Source organism: Chlamydotis macqueenii, chromosome 7, assembly GCF_036417535.1.
Source record: "Chlamydotis macqueenii isolate bChlMac1 chromosome 7, bChlMac1.mat, whole genome shotgun sequence".
Taxonomy (NCBI): domain Eukaryota; kingdom Metazoa; phylum Chordata; class Aves; order Otidiformes; family Otididae; genus Chlamydotis; species Chlamydotis macqueenii.
The window spans coordinates 39,420,388-39,443,040 of NC_141562.1; the positions used below are offsets into that span (position 1 = coordinate 39,420,388).

The 22,653-nt window shown below is 51.2% G+C and overlaps 1 protein-coding gene across 1 annotated transcript in view; it reads right to left on the reverse strand.

Moving 5' to 3' along the window:
- The window catches only part of STK32C (serine/threonine kinase 32C), an 82,368-nt gene that overhangs the window by 37,165 nt on the left and 22,550 nt on the right, over positions 1 to 22,653 (reverse strand). The window contains exon 2 of the mRNA XM_086752532.1: positions 1,464 to 1,519. Within this exon, the coding sequence (XP_086608658.1) occupies positions 1,464 to 1,519 (56 nt within the window). The remainder of the gene's footprint in view (positions 1 to 1,463; positions 1,520 to 22,653) is intronic.

Consider the following 22,653-nt stretch of genomic DNA (forward strand, 5'->3'; position numbering starts at 1 on the left):
CTACTGTTTCTCAAGACCGATGCCACTTAATGTATTTAAAGTATCTGAAAACAGACTTTCAGTAATCGGTAAAAATTTGGGATCTTCTGGCCAAACAGTCTCAGATCTCATGAGAAATTTCTGCTTTTGCAAAGTTTCCAAGCTTCTGAACAAAGTTTCCGAGCAGCAAATGCAGCAGGTCAGGCTGCTCACGCGGCCACCGCCCGGTGTGACGCTGCCTCGTTAGGGCTGGAGCGAAAAAGCAAAGGACGGGTCAGTTCATCTCCTGCACCAAATTCAGACTTTCTTACCCTCACGGTACGAGCTGCCGAGCAAAGCAAGGTGGGCAGAAACTGGCCAAGATGGCCAGCCCAGAAGGAAACGAGCGAGGGTACAGCTTTCCTCTGATGGCTCAGGTTGCCTTCAGTTTATTTCGGCAGCGTGTGGAGACACAGACGCTTGCACCATCCTCTGCACTGGTCTGTGCTCTTTCACAAGTCCAACAGCGCACATTTTGCACTATTCCAAAGGCCGTTTCCCTGCCCCACGCTAACACCCAGTCCTGGCACAAAGCCCCACACCAGACACATCACGTGAGGAGATTATGACAACCAAATTCCACAGTTTTCCTGAGTCATCGCCGGGTGATCGCTCCTGCAGCTCCCGTCCATGGGATGCAGACGTCCTGGCTAAGCACAGGGGCACAGCTGCTGCCGGGCACAGTAAAATGCAGGGGACAAAATACCTCCAGAACAGCACCAAGGCAACGAAGGCTCGTGCGTGCGCAAGGACATATAAACACACACGCGCACAAGCACACTGAACTTCGTGCCTCCAGTGCAAAAAACTGGTGTAAAACGCCGTGACAGAAGTAGGCAAATAGTTACCTACACAGGGACAGAGCGCCAGTGAAAAAAAGGAACAAAAAGGAATAAAACCAGGAAATCAACCAGTAACTGATTTCCAGAGCTCTCCAGCTTTTTGATCATCACCTCCCACCTTCTCCCACACGCTTGGCATAAAAAACTTGTTAAAAATAAACAACAAAACCTCTTCAGCATAACTCATTTCTGAGTGGGAAAAACAGCCCAGGGCTTCAGAGAACCCTCTTGACCACATCATGCCAGCTCAGTTAATCACTGGGAACAACTTCCAACACCCCCCTGACTTACCGTCCCCCCTCACGACTTAGAAACCCCCTCAGGGAACAGAAAACACACGGAACAGTTGCCATGAAATAGTCACAATCGCGCTGGCAGTTTAAAATAGACCCGTTTCACCAAGGTACCAAGAATTAAAGCAATGCCAAACGGCAACAAGGTATTTCGCTGAACACCTTTTTCCTGTGTTTATTTAGCAGCCATCATCTGACAACAAAAGCAGCCTATTCCAACACCGTTACCGTTTCAGCAAACTGTAAGCACGTAACAGCAGGCACCTGAGAAAACATACGAGCAAACTGAAGAGCAAGCGCTCGAGCCTACCTTGCCAAAGCTGCCCTTCCCAATCGCCCGGAGAATCTGGAAGTGGTCAAAGTTCACTACAAGGTAAAGAAAAAAGAATTTAAATTTGTAAATGCTTTACTGCGAAGGTCTTATATTTAAAAAGAAGACAAGGAGACAACTAAAAAGCATTGGCCAAGCTTTTATTGAAAGTCACTGCCTCCCGGGGACGATGCAGGACAGGAGCTGTTTTTCTTCCAACAGTGTCTTTTCACCTGCTTGAAGTAGCCAGCAAAGAGGCTGAAGTAGGCTGCTGAGCAAGGGGTTTGGCACAGCTTCGACCTGTGTCAGCACAGGAGGAGTCTCACAGAGACGCCGTAAGCGTGTGGGCAAACTCAGAGCGCGGTGGAGCGGAGAACACGCGGATTGCCACTCTCCGCGTGCCCGGCTCCGTGCTGCTCCTGCACATCCAACAGCCGGTTGGTCTGGTTTTTGCGCTTTCCGAAGGACAGCGTTTAGAGGATGGGGACTGACTCCACTCACTTCATGGGCAAACCCATCGGTACCCCATCTGTTGTGTTTTCCAGAGCCACGGTGAGGAGGAATGACAAGAAAGGACAGTGCAGCTGTAACACTTCAGCTATCGCCTTGATTGGCAAACACTGTAAACAAAATCACCTCTACTAAACTACTGCTGTGATCTAATCTAATATCAGTATTAAATAACTAAACAAGACAGGTCTAGTTATACCCATAACGAGATAATCCCCATTGCCGTACAGCTGGAGTGCCTCACAGACAAACAAATAAACAAATCCCACCACAAAAGCCGGTGTAAAGGACACAGCAGTACTCCCATGTCACAAATGGCCTCCTCATACCTCAGTTCCTCACGGTCCTCGCAGCTCAGCGAGCGGCAGGGCTGCACACGAAGCCCACGGTGCGCACACATCAGTGCCGCTGCCGCACGAGCACACGCTTCAGCGTTTGGTCAGCCCCAAAGCGGTCAGGCGCTGGACTAGATGTTCGTTGTAGGTCCCGCCCGATGAACTAGTCTGTTCTGTTCTACACCCATTGTGCTCCCGAAGTGGCTGGACATGTTTAGGAGGAGCTTGCCAGGGGACCAAGCTGCACCCTGCTCAGCTGCACCCATCAGCCCTGAACACTTCTGCCACGAGACCCTGACCACGCAAGGGACCCTCAGAAATTCCTCCCGAGAGGACAAAGATAAATGCTCAGCACAGGCTCAGGGATTTGCAGCGTGACGGATGCACGAGATGGTCCACAGAGAGCACTGAACCCATGGTTGACAGGCAGTGGAGATCAATTCACACAGGAAGAGTGGGAGCAAGGAATTCACTATAAATATTCCAAGTCCCTCTCCCAGATCTTAATGCACATCTGTCATCTCTGAGGATGAATCAAAAGCCCACGCACGCCCGGGGAGTTCCTATTACCCTTTTGTGCTAGGCTTATCTCCAAAATATTGTTATTGTCACTTCTGCGGGACATTTTCTGCAGGAGAACTCGGAAACCTTTGCCAAATGAAATAAAAAACAGGGTCTGGGCCAGCTCCTACCACGTATCTCCTGGCACTCCCAGTCCACTCCATAAGCGACGCTGAAGGGCACATGCACCGTCTCCTCCCCCGGGATGCTCCAGGAGACTCCATGAAAGACCACGTGGGGAAACCAGTGCCTCCCATCAGCTACATGAGTGGTGTGTCATCTCCTTATCCCTCCCCTTCTCTGTGGGCGAACCTCCTTCCTTTAGCAGGACTGGACGGGTCTTGGGCTGAGAAGCCACGAGATATTGGCAAGGATGCGGGTAACGCATGGAGCTGGTGGCTGGCTCGTCCGAGCTGCTGCAGGAGCTGCAAACTGGTCGCCTGCTCCCTCCTGTCTGACAAAACCCAGCCCTGGAAGGAGCACTCTGCAGCCACAGGCAGCATTTTATTGAGTTTTGACCTACCGCTCCCATTAGAGAGACCGTAGTGAGCAATGTGTAACCGCAGCTACATCTTGTTCGTAAATATTCCTCCTGAAATCCAGACCGTTAGCAGATGCAATGCTGAAGCAGTTGGGGCAACGGATTCAATTTTTTTCACATGGAAGCAAATCCATTAATTGTAGTTCTGTCACTAAGAAATACTTAAAGAGGAAATCCAGCTACAGCGAGCATCTTTAAAGCACAGCTCCTCCCTGGCAATTAAACCCTGTGCACGGGCACACGCCAGGAGGACAGTTTTTGACAATTCTTTACTATAATGTTTGGAATATTGTTTAAAAAAGCATTGCCGCTGAGAAAACAAAATCCAAAGTGTCATTTCCTTGTATCCATGACTACAAGCGATCTAGAAAGCATGTTCTAGTCAGCAGCCAAGACACAAATCTAGATATGAATATTCACCAGGCCCCTGAACCTATCAGCAGAAATGTCACTTTTAATAAATTAAATATACAGTTCTGCTGATCTGAAGTTCAGATGACGTTAGATGAACAGGCACCGACTGTTTTTTTCAGTTCCATTATTTTCTTCATGAATTAGTAAGCAATCTCATTAAAGAAAACATAAATCTCAACATTTGAGGAAGAAAGTCATAGTAGCAGCATGCTGCTTTTTGTGCGCAACACACTGGATTTCTAAAAATGACAACGTATCACTACAGAATGTGTGATTGTCCCTAAAATAGACATCCTGAACCTGCCTGAACAATCACGTATGCTCCAGAGACTCCACTTTCTGCGAGCTGACAAGAGAAAGCTGTCTTTCACCCGCAACCAGAAGAGCTGATTATCTGGGGGTGATGGGTACGAGCCTGAGTCACGGGCGCCAGCGGAGGATCTCACGACGCGCGCTCCAGCCAGCACGAGATGACAGCTGTTGCCTCTTCCCAGGACCGAACCCACCCACCACTGTGACTTCAGCGTGGCACAGTTTTGACAGTCACAAGCCGGAAGCACAGAAATGGTTTTGGCTTGAGGTTGAACCGGAGGAGCCCAGGAGAGAGGGAGAGGGACCTGAACACCATCGGCGATGTATGAACGTGAGTGAGCGTGGCACTGCGGCACAAGGACGCCGACTTGTCAGTCACACCGCAGCCCAATGCCATCTGTTGTGCTGAGGTGCCCCAATGGGTATTTTGTTAGCTCCTCATGAAAAAAACCTCGCTAATTATTCCTATTGACTCCTCTAACAGCTCTTTTCTCAATACAGCAGCTCCACAGGTGCGTGGACTGCTGGACATAAGACGCTGGTGTTTGCCACGAGAGAGACGTGTCTCTCCCTGACTCTCCCTGCCATCAAGTGACAAACTGTGAATCACAAATAAAGATAAATACTGTGACTGGGACTCGCTTAGTTTGCCGTGGGTTTGTTCCCGGTCCCCAGTAAGGCATGAAAAGCAGGATGGCAGGGTTTCACGCGCGCGCTGGACCTCACCAACCCTCACGCAGCCCGGTCCAGCCCACTTCACAAGAGAGCGCCAGGTGCTGCGCTGACATCTCTGTAATTAAGATTTCATTGTAGTCACAAAATGTACTGGGTGATAAAGCAGCCTGGATGCGCAGCTTCTATTTTCTGATGAAATAAAGAGAACGAAGAACATGCTTCTCTGCAAAAATTCTTCACACAGAAAGACAACTGTGCCTCAATGTAAGATGCAAAAAAATTAGGTTTTTGTCTCTACTATCTTAAAAATATGAATGTTTTTGTTATTTTTGCTGTTTATTCTGCATTTATTTACAAGGTATCTAAAAGTATGGCTCAATAAAAAAACTACCATAAAACTTCAGGTACACAGCAGACACCCAGTGAGGGTTCAGCATCAGGACCTGGTATCAATGTCCAACAGCAGGTGAACAATGGATGCCATTAGTAAACTCGGTATCCAAAATTCTCAAATCTGGGGAAAAAAGAAAATTAAAAATCACGTTTTAAGGATCGAGTCAACCTTTCACTGCTTATCTGCATGTTTCCCAACTTCATCAATAAAAACAGGGCAGTTTGAACTCCAAGAACGACTCCCTACAACGCTAAAGACCTAAGAAACTCTTTGTTGAGTCCTGTAGCAGCAAATTTGCAGGGCCAGTATGGCTCGATCAACTTTCTCTTTCTATCAATGTATTCTGTAGGTTGGCATAATTAATAGCATTTGTCTACCCATAATGTGACTGCCATCGAGCTTCGGAAGAAAGCACCACGGTAACTGATGTAGGAACCTCAATGTGGCCACAGTAACCACAAGTTTGCTGCCACAAAACGCCGAGGGTTTCAGCTGACAGGAGAGAGAGTTACGGCGTAGACTGAAAAGTCATCGCACACATCGACTCCAGCCAGAAAGGAAAGGCCGCTTCTGCCAGCCAGGAGGCAGGGGCGGACAGAGCGGGCAGCGGCCTGGCCGTGCCGGGAACACGGCCACCACAACGGAGGAGAATGGGCGCGAAAGTCAGAGGCCGATGGAAAGGACCCACAGCAGGGTTAACAGGACGAGGAGCAGCTTTTGGAGCAACAGGGAGGGCCTGAGCAAGGGGATCGAGCAGAACGGAGAGCCTGTAAGGGAAGCATAGGCACCTCTGCAAACGGAAACCCCAGCAAATTTCCAGAGGAGCGGCAAGCCTGCTAAAAACAGCGGGAGAGAAAGGCAGGACGACCTCAGGGACTGGGAGGAGTCAGTATGAAAAGCTTTCAAATTGGAGGGTGAACCTGAGTGAGCTGGGAAGATCGGGAGGATTGGGGAGATCAAAAGTGAGACTGTGGTTAGAGACGAGGTAAAGCAGCTTGGGGGAAAGGCAGAAGTACTGGACGGAGAGAGGGAGCAAAGGCAATGGGGAATGCTATCAGCAGGCCTCCCAAAGCGCGAAACCCTTCGAACGCGAGGCATCCATTTTTATCTGACTGGAAGGCTCCATATGGCGCGAAAAACCACTGCTTTCCTTCACATCACTGGAAAAAGCACAAGCAGTATGTTCGGCCTCCAGCATCTCGGGCTGATCTGTTTTGCCTGTTCGTATCCAGAGAGAAGATTACAAGGGTGAGCAAAATGGAAATACAGTCTAATAAGACTGACAGGAAACTCAAGTGAGCATTAACTACCCGGGAATTCAGGGAATGCTGGCAGATAATGAAATAAATTAAAGGTATAATACAAGACCAGTGCTGCAAATGAACCCCTTCAGAAACGAAGGATTCAAACATACTATTAGGAAGCAACACTGAAGTCATGTAAGAACAGTGAGTTATTGTATGAACAAAAATTAATCTCTGCGACTCTGTAAGGAATCAAATATACCATGCAAAGCAACTGCAAAGTCATTTTAGGAAGACTCAGTACAATAATGTTTGCATTGGCCAGAAACCATTCCTAATTAGTGCAAAAATACTGCTTGCGTTGGCCAGGAACCCTTCCAAAGGAGTGCAGGCATATCACACGCATCTGCTGCTTCATCAAGGAGCTGAGGAGGCACTAGGGATCGCGGAGAAAAACACAGCACCTTGTCCCTTGTGTTCTGCGTGCTTCACAAACCCTGTTCCTGTTAGAAATCCTACGTAACTTTGTAATGACAACCCAGGGAGGCAGAGGGGTTATTCATTAACCCCCAGCCCAGCGCTCCGTGCGTCCCGATTAGCGAGCACTAATGAGTTCACAGTGGTCTTGGCCAAAAGCACAGGAGACAAGCATGTGCTTTGCATCGCAGGCTGAGGGGTGCGGTAGGCTGTTCACGTACGCCATGCAGCTTTCACAGCGATTAGCCTGCCGCAGCTCCGGGGTGAGACGTTTTCGGGGCTGGCTGCAGGAGGGCAGCCTGCGCGCAACGCGTGCCAGAGCCCTGTGGACCACCCAAAATGAAACCAGCAACCAACACCCCGAGGCCAACACCGAAGAGGTTTTGTTCCTGTGTGCTCCCGCACGTCCAGCTGGTATTTCCAGAAGGGCAGTGCCTCTCGGCAAAGCTCGCTGGTAAATGGCCCGTTTCACGCAGGCACCGCTTGTTAAACAGCTTCCAAGCAAGTTACAGAGCAGCAGAAGTGACAGAGGAAAAGGCAGAAGTCGAATAGGGATCCACGCTGCAGGCAGAGTGCCGGGGCTCGGCCGGCCTCAGGGCCGTCCCTGCACGGGCTGTGCAGAGTGGGGGGCTCCGGGCTGGCAGCACCCCACCCCCTCGGCCCTGGGGGTTTGCTGGGCCCCGGCCAGGTCACTGCTCCCCAGCCCCTGAGCCTTCCCACAGCGCTCCCACGCCACCCGCTCCGTAAAGTTCTCGTTACTTGGCAGCAAGGCCAATGCTAACCATTCATCAGCCCACGGCAGACAGAACCCTCATGGCTCCAGGCCTGGGGACCTCGGCCACCGCCCGCCAGCCAGGCTGGGGGTGGGTGTCGATGGCCCACTGCGGGGTCTCTGCGGCCACGCGGCTCCACCAACGCCTACCGCGCCTACCACGGCCGCTTGGACGAGGGGAGGAGCCGGGTGCTGTGCTGGCAGGCGGCAGAGGCACCCACCAAAAGCAAACCCTCCTGCACCAGGAGGCTCCGCCTGCAGAAAAGCTCGGGAGCCGCTGCCCGGAACACAGGCAGCCGTGCTCCACCATGGACACAAGTTGGTCTGTTCCCATCAACAGCGACCACAGGCTCTCCCAGGGCAGAACCATCACGTTAAACCTGTAAGGGAAAACTTTATATGCAGCTGGAACAAAATCTCCCTGGCAAACAACCAAACTCCTCCAGCGCACTGAGTCTCAAGTAGAGCAGAGCCGAGGCCTTTGATCACAGTATTGTCTCATTGGGCTGGAAGGGCTGCTAATTAGAGCCTTACCAGCAAGAACAGGCACGCACCCTTTTTATCCCAGTTCCTTGGATCTGTCATCGTAACAAACCTGGACCCATTTCCTGGGGCAGGCGCGTGTTTCGGAAGCCAACGCTGAGGTGCAGGCTTTGATGCAGGAGGACCCTGCGAGGAAAGGCTGATGTGGCAGAGAAAACAACTGCCCTCACCGCAGCAACCCCGGTGCCTCTCCAGCCTGCCAGGCAAAAAATTCCTCCTGGGAAGAGTGAGGAAGGGCCGGTGCTCTGGGAGGGAGCCCTGGCTGCCCAGCCTCAGGCCTGGCCCCTGGCAGAGAGCTGGCAGCTCTGGTAGGGGTCTGAGCACCACTGATGGTCTACATGAGCTTTACTGATTATATAGCAAAGGAAAGGTAGATTTTTCCCAATTTTCGTACCTTCTGCTAGTATTTTTGACCACGGACGGAAGAAAAAGTGGGGCAAAAAAGTAACCTTGGGTGGAGGAAGAGTAAAGCTGATACACAAACTCTTCAGGAATGGCATATAAACCAACCGAGTGGCTTCACAGGCACAGCAAAAGGCACTGAACTGATCTTCCATGGCGACCAATTTAAGCTCAGCCTGAAGTGCCTGCGATCACACACGTCAGCCCTGCACAAAGGGAATCTCGCCCACAACATTCCCCCCGACTCGCTCCGTCTCTGGGGGCACCCAGCATGGACCAGGCGGGACTTGCAGGGACAGGGCCCCGCTCAGAGGCATCCCGCTGGGGCCGCCCCCATCGCCGCGTACCCCATGGAAATAACGGAAGCCACGCTGGTGGTGCAGGACAGAAAGCGGGAGGAGGACTGGACCGAACGCGGCCGAGCTACGGCTCCGCAGCACTTCTTCCTTCACCGCCTCTGCCAGCTCCGGCGCGCAGCTGCCCGGCCGGCTTTGTGAGATAATCACCACTTCTCGCACCGCGGCACTAGTAATTATTTTTCTTCGTCTCTCCCTGCTCTTTATCCCATAATAGAACAAGAGGATCAGGAAGGTCATTTGAGCCATTTCATTCTGGGACAGTTCCATCACAATCACAAAATTTGATTTTTCCAGCAGCACAGGGAAAAAAGAGGGAACCAAACCTGCCCGCAGTCACCTCCTCGCTTCGCGAGGCCAGGTCCCCCCGCACGGCTGGCCCTCCTCCCCAGCCCAGGCTCGCCAGCAGGCTGGGCCTGCCCGCGGGGCTTTCACACGCCGGAGTTGGGGACACCCACAGCCGGTAGGAACGGGGACAGTGCTGCTTGGTTCAGTCCCCATCGGAGCAGGACCACGCCTTGGGAGCAGTGTGGCCACCGCCGCGCTCGCTCACACCAACCGATGGGTTTTATATTGTCAACAGGCAAGGCGTCCTGCTCTTCAGTGCCCGTCCTCTTCTCTAGGAATCCAAAACCAGGCACCCATTTCTAATGGGGCAAGCAGGCCAACCTTTCACCCAGATGGTGGAAATTACCATTAAAATGTACTACCACACTCCTTCCTTGAAGGCATGGCATTTTGTATTAGGAAATAAATCTAATTACATACCGACTTCAGCTTCCACCTTCTATCAGGCTGACAGATTGGACGTGTACCCTAGCCTTCAGTTTTTTGTTGGTTTTTTCCCCCACCTCGACAGTTTAGAAAATTTAATTTCAAGTAACTAAAATTGATTTACCAAAAATAAAAAAGAGTGTATAGCACATGTTTATAGTAACATAACATTAGCGATAAACATCTGCTAACTGTTACTTAATGCTTTTGCGACATATGTTATAAATGATGAATGGATGACTTCAGGTGCCTTATAAAATATTTAGGTTGTGTTGTGTGCAGGGCTAGGCTATGGCTGCTAAAAACCCTAAAGTGAACAGAAGGTACCTTACTAAAGCTGAACAGTTTCAGACAAATCTATTCCAACAACTGTAAAGCTGGCTGTACCGAAACACTGAATTCATCTCCTCCGCTTAATTTCATTTTTTTGCCATGCACAGGGAGGTGGGAAAGTCTCCCTTCTTCTGGAACGGTTTCAAAACTGACCTTGACAGTACTTTTCTGTACAGTAACATCTCCTTTGCAGTTTAATTTTAAAAGGTAAAAAGACTAAATAATTACACAAAATGACATGTTTGACCCAAAATGAAGTTTTTCTCTCTCCTCTGAAATTTGTGAATTTCAGGTAAAATAGGCAAAATGGGCATTTTGCCCTGAAGCGCTGCTGAAGCTCCAGCCCGTTCTCCCGGCTCCGCGCACCACCCGCACAGGAGGAGAACCCCCAGCCCGGGTCAGCGCTGCCTGGCCACCTTCCCCTCAGTACGTCGGCCGGGACGGCGGCTCCCCAGCGCTCCTCCAGCCCTGCCCACCAGAAGGGTCTTCGGTGCCTGCGTTCCTGGGCCTACCAGCAGCGAGCGTGCCACAGCCCTCGCAGTGCTGCAGGGGCAACGCTCTGCTTTTCAGCTCAGCGACAGCTCTCTGCCAAAACTCATTACAAAAAAAAAAAAATCTTAAAAAATGTTTCAAGTTTTATCAAAAAACTAGGCTGAAAACAAAGTTTGGGGCAACTCTGCCATTTCCATTTCAAACTGAAAGCTGACCGAAAGCTCAGCGCAACAGAAAAGTCTGGGTTTGTCAACCTCAGCTCGCTCCCATCCACGGGAAAACGGTGATGTTTTCTGTACGTGCCATATGCTTTGGCTCCGCAGTGGTAAGGTTTGCTGAGCAACGCCAGTTTGAACACAATTAAGGAATTCTCATAGGAGGACACAGGAACCTTCAGTAATGAGAAATCAAACCCAGCCCGTGAAGGAACACACTGTTTCCAGGACAAAACTCATTACTACCACAGTAAGCCAGCTCCGACCCTCCAAGTTTTATGAGAAGGTAACGACTAACTTCAGGGAACCGTAAGTCCGTAAGAGACTCCTGTGATGATACGGAAAGCAGGAGGAAGAAGAAAAGAAGGAAATGTTTAGGGAGTTTGTAATAAAATTGAGGATGTAGAAGTTCAAGAACCATCTCCAAAATTAAAGATACATGAAAGAGATGGATCTTTTAAAAGCCTAAGAAAGTAACTTAATTAGGAATTCCTTTGATGCAGGACATTTTTTCCCTCTATGGGGTCGTGTGCCTAGCCTCCTGGGACCCCACTTCACCATTTCACGTCCTTAAACAGAACTCCAGAGAAATGCTTTTTATGCAGCCAGCAAGGGAGCTCTTATGTTACCGCAGTCTGTTCGGAGAAATCCTCTTAACCGTCACCTTATACTGCAGCCACACCAGCCGCCCATCTTAAATTTTGTGCCAGCGTGTCAGGATGCCGCTGCCGCGACAGCACCCCTCTGCTCGCAGACTGGCCGCACCAACAGAACGTTAGAGCCGCGGGGCTGGGGCAGGCACGCAGGCGGGGCGGGGGCAGCCCCGGAGCCTGCCCTCAGCGCTGCACACAAAGCATCGCACGCGCAGCCGCTGACCCGAACGTACCTCTCCGGTACGGAGTCCTCGTTATGACTACGAGAGAAAGGAAACAGAATTAAAAAAACACCAACCCAAGCTCTGTTACGCAAGGGCATCTCTGTATTTCAGTACTGGCCATAGCCCCAGGAACACGTAACACGCGGGAATGGAGGATGCCCAAGTCCCCGGCTCTGTCCCTCCCCAAAAGGGACAGGGTGCTGAGCTGGGCAGAGAAGGGTTGGCTCCCCGCAGAAGCAGCGGCGGCGCAGCGGGGCCGGCCACACTCCGCAGAGCCTTTCAGCTGCTGCAGACGTTGAAACAGCACGGTGGCTTGCTACTTCATTGCAGCCTTCCTCACCAGACCCGCCGCTTCATAAAAAATGGATCCTGCAGCACTCCTCAGCCTCCACGCTTGGGAAGAGAACCTGCGCCGCACCCTCGAGCTGTATCTGAACTGTAAAATATTTAAGCCCATCCAGAGATGCTTGATGAATCCTGAAAACAGCGGCATGCCGGCAGGGTTTACAGCTAAGCTTATGCAAAACCCTATGTGAGTGGAAGGAGGATGTGTCTCAAGACCTGCAGAGAGCTGTGTTTGCTGCGACTTCTGCCCTGAGCACACCGCCAACGTCCCTTTCCCACGGAGGCCCACCACAAGAGACGTCCCACCAGCCAGTAGGACCAGAACCAGTTCTTCGTCTGGCATCCTCTTCCACAGCAATTTTCTGGCTTGTTTTTTTTTTCTTGGCAGCCACTCCAGCAGGACCTGGGATGGATAAGGCTCCAAGAGAGATGGGGAAGGACCAATACCACGCAGCTCATGGTGCATGGGCAAAACTTACCACAGGGACCTGCAAGCCAGTGTGCCCTACCCTACTCCTGGGTATACACAGCAGGAAGCTTCTCTGGGCTTCTCTAGTAGAGATGATGAGGAAAATAATCAATGCCAGTTTTTACGGCTCTGTGGGAAACAATTCTGTCAACCAGACTCAATTGCCTTACTTGAAATTTCTAGAAAGCATGGCAACCAAAGAGACAGGTGCAGGCCCCTCGCTCTGCACTCAACCGTTAGGCCCAGCGCCACACGAGTGCAGTTAAAGCTTTGCTCTGTATAAAATAGAATAAAACCTAGTACCAATAACACATGGAATCACGGAACGGGTGGGAAGGGACCATTCAAGCCCACCCAGTCCAACCCCCCTGCCAGGAGCAGGGACATCTCCAACCAGATCAGGTTGCTCAGAGCCCCGTCCAACCTGGCCTGGAACGTTTCCAGGGATGGGGCATCCACCGCCTCTCTGGGCAGCCTGGGCCAGGGTTCCACCACCCCCATTTCACGTACGTTAAAAAGAAAAGAGCAGGATGAGCTGTAGCTTTCTGGCCCAGCTTTTAAAGCATTAACCATTTTCCAGCCCTGCCTGACACAACAAGGACATAACTTTTTCACAGTTACGCCACAGTAATAGTTTCATTTAGTGTCTTCAACTTGCAGTATAATAAACAAATGCTTTACATCAGAAATAAAATCTGCTTCTTCTCATGGACTTACCTCACCCTGTGGTTCTGATTGTACACGGGAAAGCACAAAATGAGAAGTTAATTATTCAAATCATTTCAATTCCCAATTTAAACAAAACTTGAAGAGCGACAAAGCCGCCCTGGAGGGTCTGACACTCCAAACTGCTTCAGGTCCTCAGGTCTTCAATTCACCTTTGTCCTGAGGACGAGCACAAGCCTAAACCCCGTATCTTCCTTCAGGAGGAACCTTCTCGGAGTGAATCTGCAGAATTTAAAGGATGCACAGGATCTGTGCTGCCCTCCTGCACAGGAACGTATTGTGCTCTGAAAGCGCGCTACCTCTCATGTCATAGCTTCTTCTCTATGTTAATCACTTAAAACTTGCTAAATTATTCACCGCTCAGAAAATACATGTTCATTGCCTGGAGTTGGCAATTGAAAAAGACTTGCAGAAATAGGTCACCTCAGCCCATAGCAGAATTAACACACACCCCCTGCACCTGCCCCCCTCCGCAGTTTCCATTTTTAAGCTCTGCTCCACGTGAGGATGGGCCAAATTTAAACCGTCTGTATTTCTTATGCTGCTCCGTCACGCTAAACCCACAGTCTGCACAATGTGCCCTGACGTTACATTTTTCATACACCGCACCCAGCAGCAAGATTAATAGGGCTGGTATTCCCACGGGCTGCGAGCAAAGCTTTAACGACAACTGCAAAGGAGACGACCCAAGTTTTCCAACGCCGCTACCTCAGCTGGAGGAAACCATCACCACCCTTGGCCATGAGGTTCTTTCATCTGCTTTGGTTGTGGTTTTCTTTATTTTCTTTACATACATATCTCCAAAATAAACAGATTTTAAGATGACATGTTAAAAAAAAAAAAACTTTTTTTTTTTTCTGGCACATTTAATTTGTCGTTTTTACACATTTACGAAGGACTGCTCCACAGCAAGCTGGTAGCCATAATGCGCCCAGGCTGCCGCCTGTTGGGTCCACATCAGTTTTTCCTTGCTGGGAAGCACAGAACAAGGGCCCAGTTCAAGCTTTCTGTTCCTGCTAGGCTTTGCAGAGGCGGAGGTGGCCCTTTCGTATCTCCAGCCTCCGGGAAAAAGGGTCCAGCTAAGAGGAAACAAACAGCGCATGAAACCAAAGTACAAAGCAAGAAATCTTTCACATGCCGTCACCAGAACTGATGATAAGGAGAAAATGAAGATCTAAGCCCAGCAGCAGCCAGGGGAGCACAGCACCACAGCAGCAGCACCGTGCCATGGATCCCATCCGTGGTTCACACCAACCAAGAGACGCTGGCCACAGAATAAAACCTGCCCTGCCATATGCAGCGGATTAATTACCGCATCGTTTTGTTCCCAGAGCGGGTCGAAGCGACTGTTACCAACTCAGGAAAACGAGTGCTAATAACAGCACTGCTCACACTCTTGTTCCAGCCGATTGCTCAGCTCAACGGCAAACAGCTTACACCGATTCCTGCTAACTTCTGATACCGCTACACTGAGAAACGCCGAGTTCACACTGCAATGGCACAAATTGCAGCACACAGCAGGATTAACTCTTCGTGCTCTGCACTTCATTACGTGCACTCAGGCGGCACTCGATATCCCTGCTTCCCAAGCTAAGCCCAGCAACACACGCTTAATGATTCTGGTGCGCATACGCTGATCGAGCTAATTAGGCCTCCCGTAGCGCTGAGCCCAACTTTTCAGTGCTGTCTAAACCGAAAACAAAATGTTCCAGAAGCCATACTGCACCGCACCGGCTCTGTGCAGACAACTCGCGTCTGCGAATCTACAACAACTCGATAATGTTTGCTGGGGAAAATGAAAATATCTCAACAGATAAATACTGAACACTACCTCCTGGGCTTTAAAAACGTTTCACCGTTGGCTCCAGTTTCAAGAGAACCAAACCGGGAACCAAATCGAAACCTCACTTACACACTGGAAATGGATTATGCTAAAGGCTGAACAAAACAAAAGCTTAATTTGAAAATATGCAATAAACAAAAATTCCTCCATCCATGACTTGGTATTGAACACAAGGAGGGCACACTGCTCAATCGGGTTCGATGTTAGCTGATCATTAACCTGATCGTGCTGTATCTCACCACGCTCTCTAATCCCAGAAGGCGAGTTTTGGTGCGTGTTAGCCGGCCATGCTATGGGACAAGCTTTCTAGGATAAGCCAAGGGAGTGGAAGTCAGCCAGGGAGGAACGTCAAGCCAGCACCAAAGATACGCTCCGTGCCGAGGCACGCCTGGGCATCTCGGCCGGTTGTCTGCCATCTCCCCAGGGCCGTCCATCCACCGCACCCAGCAGCAGCCCCACGCACAGGGCGGCCAGCAGCCGCGCTGGCTCCCGGCCGCAGCTGGGGCGCTGGCTCTCGGGAAGGCAGGAGGATTCAGTCAGCTTCACCCGGACAGTGCTGTCGGGCTGCTGACCCGCAGCAAGCTCCGTGATGCCGGTCCCTGCACTGACACGTGGAGGGGAAAACTCCAGTTCGTGCCTTTCCTGGCACAGAGCGGGGATCACAGGGACGAAACTCCTGTCCCACTCTGGTCTGTGCCCGCGATGGGGAGAGGCTGGCCCACCTCTTGCCCGGGAGGCTGTGGTCCTGCGTACCCTTCTCTCAGCGGCACCGTGGGTGTCAGGCTGCCACCTGCTCGTTTCCCTCCCCTCCTGCGCAGGCAGATGCTTTTAACCCAAACTAGTTCCCTGAACCAGTTCAGACAGCTCTCCCACAAACACCACAGGCTGCCCTTGGAGGCTGTGGAGGCTCTGTCCGTGGGGATATTCCAAAGCCCTCTGGAGAGGTCCTAGTCAGACGGCTCTAGGCGACCTTGCTCGAGCAGGGGGTTGGACCAGATGACCTCTGGAGGTCCCTTCCAGCCTCAGCCTGTCCATGACTCTGTGGGCACCAGCACAGAAAGCTCACGGGAAAGTACAGCAGCAATCACCACACAGAGGAAGACACTGGATATGGGTTTAAGGAAACAGAGACTGAATGACCAGCCTACTGACCAGCTCTTGCTTCCACCACGTCCGTACACAGTGTCCCAGCACGCTCCTGTACCAGCTGCTTGAGATCCCCATCCAGAACAGTGCTGCCCGACTGTGTACGGATGTTCACGCTCCAGGCAGCATTTCACAGGCATCCCTACACCTCATGTGGCACTTCCACAGAGGCCAGTGGGCCGGCCCGACCGAGGAACGGCTCATGAACAAACACCTGCAAGGCTGAAGCCACGAAGAAAAGCAAGGCAGAATATCAGCATGTTCTCAGGAGCTGCTGACGTTACTTGTTACAACATGGGGCTGTACGATTATGGTACTAAAAATGCACATTTGGGAATGACATCAGGAAATCCTGCTTTCTGAGAAACTGCTGATTTAAGACTCTGTGAAAACAAATGCTCCAATCCATTACATTTGAATCAAGATATTCCTGATTAAAGGTACGAATCCAAACTCACGGTTTCCTTCTGCCATTCCCAAAAAGAGCAACAATATTCAGTGAAACATTACAAGTGATCTTCCGTAACTTTTTTTAAAATCACATCAGCTTATTGAATAACATCTTTGTTCAGTCTGCTCATTACTGGTACTTTAGTACTATCTGACTTGTCAGAGCAAAAAGAAACTGGAAGAGAATTGCCAGTATCGGAAAGGCCCAAGATTTGGAGTATTTTTCTTAGAACAGAATAACATTTTTAAACATCCATCATCCACTCTCCCCTTAGAGGCTTGGTACAGGGCCACACAAGTGCCCGTCATCTAGCCCTGAATTAGAGTGCCACTTTCCAAACTGCAAGCCTGATGAAGGCTGACACTGGAGAGTCCAGTTCTGTCAGTCAGGTTCCCTTCCGCTCCTCCCCGCCACAGAGCTATGTCCGACCGGGCAGGCAGATCAGCACAGCAGAATGCTCTCACCGGCTAAAAGCACGGTGCTGCCCACCAGCCTGGCCACCTCCATCCCTCCGCACGCCTGGCTGTCCCCACGGCAGGGCATGAGCATCCCCACAGCAGGGCACGAGCATCCCCACGGCCCCAGCGCGGCAGGGGAGACGGGGACCTGTGGGGTTGACAACCCCGGGAGGGGCGACAGCGGTACCCCGCTCACGTCCGACGGAGATCCCTCTCTGCTCAGAAAGCACAGCCACTATTTTTGGATCTCCAGACTCCCACTTCACATGTCAGCAAATCTACATCTCAGAAATACATCCACTCCTTCCCTCGCACGCACGGAGTGTTCTGGGCAGCTGGGAAGGAGTTTGTGCTGACTCACGGCAGCACTCAGCTGGCGGACGGCTAACGGCAAGGCCTTAACTCGCGCGGAGGCTCCGTCAGCCCCGGGGTGGGCGCCGGGGACGCCCGCTGTCTCCCCAGAAGCAGGTCACCACAGACCTCCTGCCCCGCTGCTGACACCAAGTCTCCCGGCCGCCCTCTGCTCCAGCTGAAGACTTCGCTGCACAGATAACGGCAAGCCTTCCGCCGAGCGGCAAACATCAGTCAGTTCCCCAAAAGCTGGTGCCTCCTGCAGTAGAGAGGCATTTCCATCATCTTCCACACAGGCACAAAACCAGCTTCCAAACCAAATCCTTCTAACAGGCAACTCGTTTGTAATTGTTCCTACAGCGCTGTTAAAGGTCTGACCGCAAACCCTCTAGGTCAGCCTCATTAGGCATTGCCCAGAACATGACTTCAGCCTGCAAAAATTCATGCCTGTGAAGAAGACATCAGCCTTCTTTTCTGCAAAACCTAAATCCAGCGTTTCTGTCATTTCTCAAAGCAGAGAAGTCACATCATGTGAAATCACCAGCTGGCACGACCACAGCATCATACACAAAGGGAAAATATCGGCCAAGCCCAATCCCGATGTTAAATGCCCTCTCTTGTCTTCCCCATTCCCCTACCTGGACTTTATTCCCTCTCTCCTGGTTTTTTTCACTTACAAACCCACATTTCATTCCTCCCACTCAAATACTGTCACAAACTGGTACTCAGCTCCTACTGGAAACACACTGATCAAGATGCATTAATTCATGTAAAATCCTTTCCACTTTCCACAGCAGCAAGGGAAAGTTGGAAAAGGTCATTTTAAAGTCTGAGATAAGTATGCACGGTGTTTGTGCAGCAACAGCTCTCTGTCACAGCAGGTGACACTTATTTCCAACATTACCGCAGAGAGCTAGTCAAACTGTTCATTATTAACTTATCCCCTTTCTTGTCTCATCACCCTCCCAGTCTCACCCCTGCTCACCACAGAGGTATCGGCCCGCGAGCGACGGCCGGCCTGCGAGCCGAACGCGCCCAGCGCTGCTGCGAGCAACGCTCGGTGAGCGTGCGGGAGACAAAAGCAGACCTTGGCCCGTGGGAGAACATCACGTCCCTGGAGGGCAGCCTGGGGGTGGGTACCTCGCGGCAGAGACCTGCTCCGCACGGCAGGCATCGCTCCAGCCCGTTACCACGCCACCCCGCACCGGAGCAGTGCAGAGCCACAGCAGTGCTGGCCAGCCTCCTCCTCCCTGCGGAGCCAGCCGCGGCAGACACGGAGGCCGTGGCAGGTCTGCTCCCAGCGCGGTGCCCGCTCCCGAGAGTGGAGAGCCACCACTGCTCTTTGTGACAGGGAAACCTGTGGCCACCAGGGTCAGCTAACACAGCGACTGTGGCTGCTGGCATCCCAGAGCGCAGCAGAACAGCGCAAACCGTCAAAGCTGCGGAAGCTGCCTCAACAGCCCCGGGGCTGCACAGGACGGCGGAGATGCCCGGGGTCGCCGTGGCCAGGCAGGAGCCGCTGCCACCGGTTGCCGTGTCCGCAGGCAGAGGAGCCACCCCGACACCGTGGGGCTCAGTGCCAGCAGAGCGTGGCGGGGAGACCATCACCCACCGGGACCCCCTCTGCCCCGCTTCGGCCCAGCCCGCCCACTGCACCCTGGCAGAGAGGAAAGGGCGAGGGAAATGAAGATGTATTGGGAAAAAACCACCATCAGCGTAACGACGACAAACGAGAAAGTCATGCCATCTGGAGCTGACGGGCTTCCCGGTTACACGTCACCATGATTTATCTTCCAGATAATCTATCTGCTGATGCCTGGATTTAAAGCAACTCCTTAGATTATGATGTTCCTCTGTAGCAGCTACACACTAACAACCTCTGGGTTCTAAAAAAAACAAAAAACAAGCAAGCATAGGAAAGGTAAGCCTTACAACTGCGGGTGCTCAGGGCTGTGTCCCAGAGCAGGCTGCCTGACTCTCATTATAAACAAGTCAGACTGATGAACACACCACCACTGTAAACTCACGGGTCCTCACCGCCACCCCAGCAGCCTCTTCAGCCCTTCTCACCGGAGGCAGGAACCCTGCCTGCCTGCCAGGAGAGTGCATGGCACAGCTAAGCCGAGACTCGCACTTGGAAATATGAAAAAAAAAACAAACCCAGCATAAAACTGATGCCAAAAGCACTCAGGTAAATCTACGGAGCAGTGATCCCCTATGAAGTGTCCTCAACACAACCGCGACATACACTCTCAGAGCGCAAGGAGCTCCTGCCTCCACTGCACTGATTGCCCCCACGAAAAAGGGGGTGCGTTTCACCCCTAAATAAGGCGATCTGAACAAGCACCTGGGAGCAATGCTGGGAGCACTCCTACCATAAACCTTCCCCACCGAGGAAGGTGACGCACGATCTGCTCCCCTCACCAGTTTGTGCCACTGTCACAAATCCCTCTGCCACCTCCTTGTCCTCCGCCTTGTTCCGGGTGGCTGGCGCATGTCTTCTGTCGTGTGTCTCACGCAACCACTGCACCCTGAACAGCACTGAATAGATAGTTCAGATTTTTCCTTAATTATCAAATTCAAAACAATTCTGATAAACGATACAGTCAATTGAATAAAATCAAAACCTTTCCCTTCTCTCAGCCTCCGTTTTCATACCTGACATCTTGAGCACTTTCCAGTTAGATCTAATGAATGGAAAGTGTTCTCTCCCTGCTCCCTAAAGGCAAATACTACTTTCCTGCCTCCTGGGGAAAAAAAATTGCTCAAAATCGGCTTCCTTTCAATGAAGAAATAGAGAAAGGAAGACTAAAGGTTTCCTAAATTAGCTTAATAGTATCCAGAAATATTCAAAAAGCCATTATAATGGATATAGATATCTCCATATAACGGAGAATATAGATATTACATTCACACCATGTTTGATCACCGGGAGGAAACAACTCGTTGCCAGACGAAGGGCCAATCTCCTGCTCGTGATATGAATGGAGTGCCACTGTCTGACAGAGCCCGTGTATATATATATGTATATAAAAAACATACTTGTACTGGAAAAGCTGCAAGAACACAACCTGGTTTGTCCCTTCCAGCTTCAAAATCATTGCCTTACCACAGCCTCACTGCAGCACAATAGACACCTGTGGGGCCATGGGGAAAAAAATCTGGGGGAAAAAAAAAGTTCTGCATTTCCAAAACCTTGGTATTTTTTCTCGCCTTCTACCTCGTCCCGGTGAGCTGCTTTCCCATGAGGTATTTTACGACGTTAGCTCCGAGCTAGCACCGCGCTTACCCAAGCGCAGAATGAAACCTGTCATGCAACTTGCACTGGTAATCACAACAAACCGCGCAGTCTGAATGAATCGTGCTCTTCCCCTTCTCCCCAGCACTCACTGTGCTTCACCATTCACGAGCCACCTGCACAATTAACTACTTCAAAAAAGTGAGAGAAATTCTGAAAGCAATAGAAACACGGTACTAAATCAGATTTCGGTCTCAGCCCAGCAGAAGAGCCTGTCTCACCCAGACCAGAGAAGGACAGATGTCACCCAGCAGCCCAGCAAAGCCACATTTTCACCTGTTTTTTTAAAGAACATGGATGCCTTAGCCACCTGCTTGGGATTCACACAAGGCATCTCTAAGGGTAACGGAAGAAGTGCTGACACCGAATCCTCTCCCGACAGGAAGCTCTCCCCACCGGGGCAGCCCCAGCCGCCCTGAGGAAACGAAGGCTGACTTTGCGCATACACAGGCATTTGTTTTTCTTTCTAAAACCACCGTGTTAACTGCTGGGCGACTTCACTGAGCCCCGGTAAGAGCAGGGGAGCCGAGATGTGGCCGCTCCCGCAACCCCAGTGCCCAACACCCACAGCCAGCGCGCCTCGGCGTGAGACAGCTATGGAGTCAGCGCAGCCCCGCTGGCGTTGGACCTCCCAGAGAGGGTCACCAGCGGGCTCCGGGCCACCCACGCATCCCAACGTGCTCGCCAAGTTCCTGGGGACCCAGGTTTAGAAGCTTTATGCAGCTCCGTATCTGCCTTTTTTTTTTTAAATAAGTATGTAATTTACAATATTTAACAAAATATGGAATAAATACCACTTGTCACTATGCAGTGCTACCACTTCCCGTAAGCCTGCAATTACTTACAAAAGCCTTTCACCACCGTACAGATCTCCCACAGATCTCTCCCTAAGCTCAGGCTGAATTCACCACAATTTGTTTCCCTCTCCGGTTTGATCTACCCCAAGGACGAGGGCAAGAGAAGAAATACACGCTGCTTATGTTGGCTGAAAGTCCTCAGAAAGTCCAAGACAAGACTCTGCATGGCTGCACAGCTCTCGGCTCCACACTGCTCACCGACGCCTCGCCGGCACGCACGGCCCCTCCAGCAACGCACTCTGGAGGAGACGGGGGCGAACGAAGGACGCGGCGACCAACAGGGTACAGGTAATTTGGGCTCTTCTTGAGGAGCAGCACAAGGGAAAAATGAGGGATGGTACCCTAGCCAGGGACGAGCCCCCAGCACTCCCCGGCCCCCTCCTGCCCCAGCGCCCTGCGATGCCCACAGAGCTCCGTCCCGCCCGGCCCCTGACGGGTTCCAGGAGTCTCCGCTGTGGTGGCCCAGTCAACGTTTGCCGAAATACGCAATACACGTTTTCCAAGATGACTGTCCGGCAAGGTCTGCAAAGCACAGCCTACATCATGAGGGGTTTGCAGCGCTTTTCTCCCCGCGCAAACCCACGTCCCGCACACTCACAAATGGGTACGGTCTTGTAACGGGTTCGAGTTTGTGGCTTGAAACAGAAAGGTGTTCTTCCATGTCTTTTGGGCAAGAAGTGCTCAAAATGAATTAATGTCTCGCTCTCTTAACAAAGAAACTATGGCAACACACACACAGTTGCCAAGAGAATTACTGAAACAAGGTTTAACAGTTAATAAGCAGCCAGATGATGTCAGACTCATCTATTAAGACCGGTTTATATCTGCCTATTAGAACTTAATGTCCCAGAAAGTTGGGCTGGCCAGGATTAAACAGTCTTCCTTTTAGCCCAATTACCAGTAATAAAACCAATTTTCTAAAGAATAGTTATCCAAAACGTGGCCGGACCATGCCCGTATTTCATAGCACAGCCATTACTCTCCTTTTGTAAAGGAGCAATTTTGTCGATGTCAGAGAT